Source organism: Octopus bimaculoides, chromosome 2 (assembly GCF_001194135.2).
Source record: "Octopus bimaculoides isolate UCB-OBI-ISO-001 chromosome 2, ASM119413v2, whole genome shotgun sequence".
NCBI classification, from domain to species: domain Eukaryota; kingdom Metazoa; phylum Mollusca; class Cephalopoda; order Octopoda; family Octopodidae; genus Octopus; species Octopus bimaculoides.
This window is the reverse complement of record NC_068982.1, coordinates 97,252,785-97,255,665: the sequence shown is the minus strand read 5'-3', so window position 1 is coordinate 97,255,665 and position 2,881 is coordinate 97,252,785. Positions and strand designations below refer to the sequence as shown.

Sequence of the window (2,881 nt, the reverse complement as noted above, 5' to 3'; positions counted from 1 at the left end):
GATCTACAGGGTAAACCTAACCCTAACCCTGACCCTAACCCTAACACTAGTTTTGTGAGATTTGGCTATTATTTCTAGCATGTAAATAGCCTGCTTGGTGGGGGGGGGGGTTGAAATTTTTCAAAAATTTTTTTTTCAGAATCGGAATCTCCATAGCCTAAAACGTGGGATTCCGTAAAAAAATTAATAAATAAGGGGGGGAAAGGTTCAGATTACATATAGTCCATCTCTACCAAAATTTCTATGTACTGTCAATGGTAGTTATTCACAGCAAAAAGTAATCTAGTAAGACAGGACAAATGTGTGAAATTCAGATCTAAGAATAAGGGAGGGGGACTAATGATCGCGATATGCATCATACGTATTGTGAAACAAACTTACCAACCAATGCCAGCATGGTAAAAAAAAAAATGAATGAATTACCATCAAAATTACAATAAATTGTTCCTATCTTAAGTCTGTATTATGTTGACATCCAGTTGGAACAAATCCATTTCACTTCTGTCCCTAATACATGTGAGAAAAACATCACAGTATCAGAACACCATATTCTTTCTCTGTAGGTTTAAGCCTTAGTAGTTAACTAAGAAACTAGAAAAGGGATGGCAAATGTCATTGTGTAGACAATTCACAAACAATGTGAAAAATTAATACTCTTAATTAAGAGAAAAATAGAACACAGATGTGGATGTTCTAAAGTGGAAGACAGGTATATAAAATAATAGAGCAAATAATAAAACAGGCTAAGAATACAGAGAAATGGGTATACCGATACATGAGTACAGCTCTGAGTTTCCATCCTCGTAACTTAAAAAAAAAAGTTATAATCATTATCTGAAACTGTCTTCTTATTTTTATTTTTTTTTTTTTATAATAATAATAACATCCGAGCAATAATATCAAATTAACAATCTGTGAGGGTTAAAATTACGAATAAAATGTATAGTGATGACAGGTTGGAAACAAATTTTGAATCTATATGAAATTTTAACCTTGTTAAAAAGGGATTTGATGCGAACTCTTAAAAATTTTCTAAGCTTCCTATTTTTTATCGTTGGTATAAGATTTTATCGAAAAATCTCAATAAATACAGACTAGTAATAAAAATTTCGGTGTCGAGACGATAGATTCTTTGCACCTGAAAAAGAGTCTTCGAATCAGCATATTGTTTTAGTACCATTGTTTTACTGAAATTCAACGATATTAATTCTGCAGGAGAAATAATAACAACATACACATGATGCATGTATTTTGAGTAAAAATTTTTAATCCAACTACAAAGAATAGTGGAGATGAAATATAAAACTAGATATAAAACAGTAATACAATAATAAACTCTGTCAGCAAAAGGAATATAAGCTCTTATCAACCAAAAAAGGCAACAGAATTACCCAGAAACAAATAGTTCACCCAAAGACTAAAATGTCCTTCGATCATTTCTGAACAGTTTATAGTTAACTTCAGATATTTAGAATCCTTTAGATAAAAGGAACTTACATACGTCTTCACAATAATCTCCTCTCACCCTTATAAAACTTGATACTTCATGTACTTGGGTAAATATTTCTTTTGTACTTCTCTCTTGCAAATATGTCCTTAAATCTGACTCGAGTTTCCATATATTCCCATCGATTTTACAAATTTTGGTGAGGATGCGAGTACCGTGGTACTTTACTTCGAGATATAAAGGGAACATATGATTTTTAGTTCGATTCACGAAATAAGGACGTTTCAAGCCATTCTCATTAGGCGGTATCCATCCTGATGGTGTAGGAACCCCTGTTAGCGACTCGGCTGGTGGTGGAGGGACAATATCCTTCGGCAAAAGCCTCTCAACGTATTTAAAATCTTCTTTGCACACTTTATATCCTGGATATTCAGGAGGCGTTTCTGGAAGTTTTTCTGGACACGCTAAGTTTAAATTTCCGGCTTTGTAAGTTGGTACAGGCGTCAAGAGGTATCTTTGAAAAGATTTAGTCCCATTCGAAAGTAAAAACCTTCTCGGACGAAGACTTGAAAATGTGCGACCTAGAGATGCCATATTGGTCGAGCTAAAAATGAGAATTACCTCCCCTTGGTTAAGGGAGATATCATTTTAACACATTTGTATATGTGATATTGGATTCGTACAAGCTTTAAATCTATATCGTATTAACAAAACATCTATGCACACACAGTGACTCTAAACGACACGGCGGGGGAGTAATGTCAAGAAATTTGGAATAGATATCTCAAATTATATTGGCCAACAAATATTTGTAACATATATATGTAAGAACTTATGTCAACTGATCAAACCGGCTTGATTAGACTATATTGTGTTAATGATGTCTAATAAATTATATCATGCCCTTATGTGACCCTTGCCTACAAAAGAGATTAATTTCTAAAAATTATTTCCCTTCTCTTTGTCATTTGCTAACAAATGATGCTGCATTTTTGTATTATTTCTCGTAGGAAGAAAGAAAATGCTATTAATTTAGAGTTTTTTTGCAAATAGAATTCAGTACATTTCCCCGTAACGTATCTAAATTCATGTCATTGGTCCATTACTGTTATTTCTCATAACTAATTTTGTGCTACATTATTTACATTTGACGGATATTCGTCCTCATCTTGTTTGTTGTTAACACAACGTTTCCGCTGATATACCCTCCAGCCTTCGTCAGGTGTCTTGGGGAAATTTCGAACCTGGGTTCTCATTCCTATCGATGTTACTATTATTATTATTATTATATTATTATTATTATTATTAATCAGGTCGCTTGGGGTTAGTAGCCCGCGCTCTTAACCACTACGCCATATGCCCGTGGGCAATTATGGGGGTGAATTTTAAGGCTTATAAATCTATTATTTTCTATCCTTCCTCAATACCGGTTCC

At 33.7% G+C, this 2,881-nt stretch overlaps 1 protein-coding gene across 1 annotated transcript; it reads right to left on the bottom strand.

Moving 5' to 3' along the window:
* Window positions 1-1,241: 1,241 nt before the first annotated feature.
* On the bottom strand, window positions 1,242-2,079 carry LOC106879573 (39S ribosomal protein L49, mitochondrial). The gene has a single exon (XM_014929207.2). The coding sequence runs from the start codon at window positions 2,039-2,041 to the stop codon at window positions 1,469-1,471; it is 573 nt and encodes a 190-aa protein (XP_014784693.1). The 5' UTR covers window positions 2,042-2,079; the 3' UTR covers window positions 1,242-1,468.
* Between the last annotated feature and the right edge of the window lie 802 nt (window positions 2,080-2,881).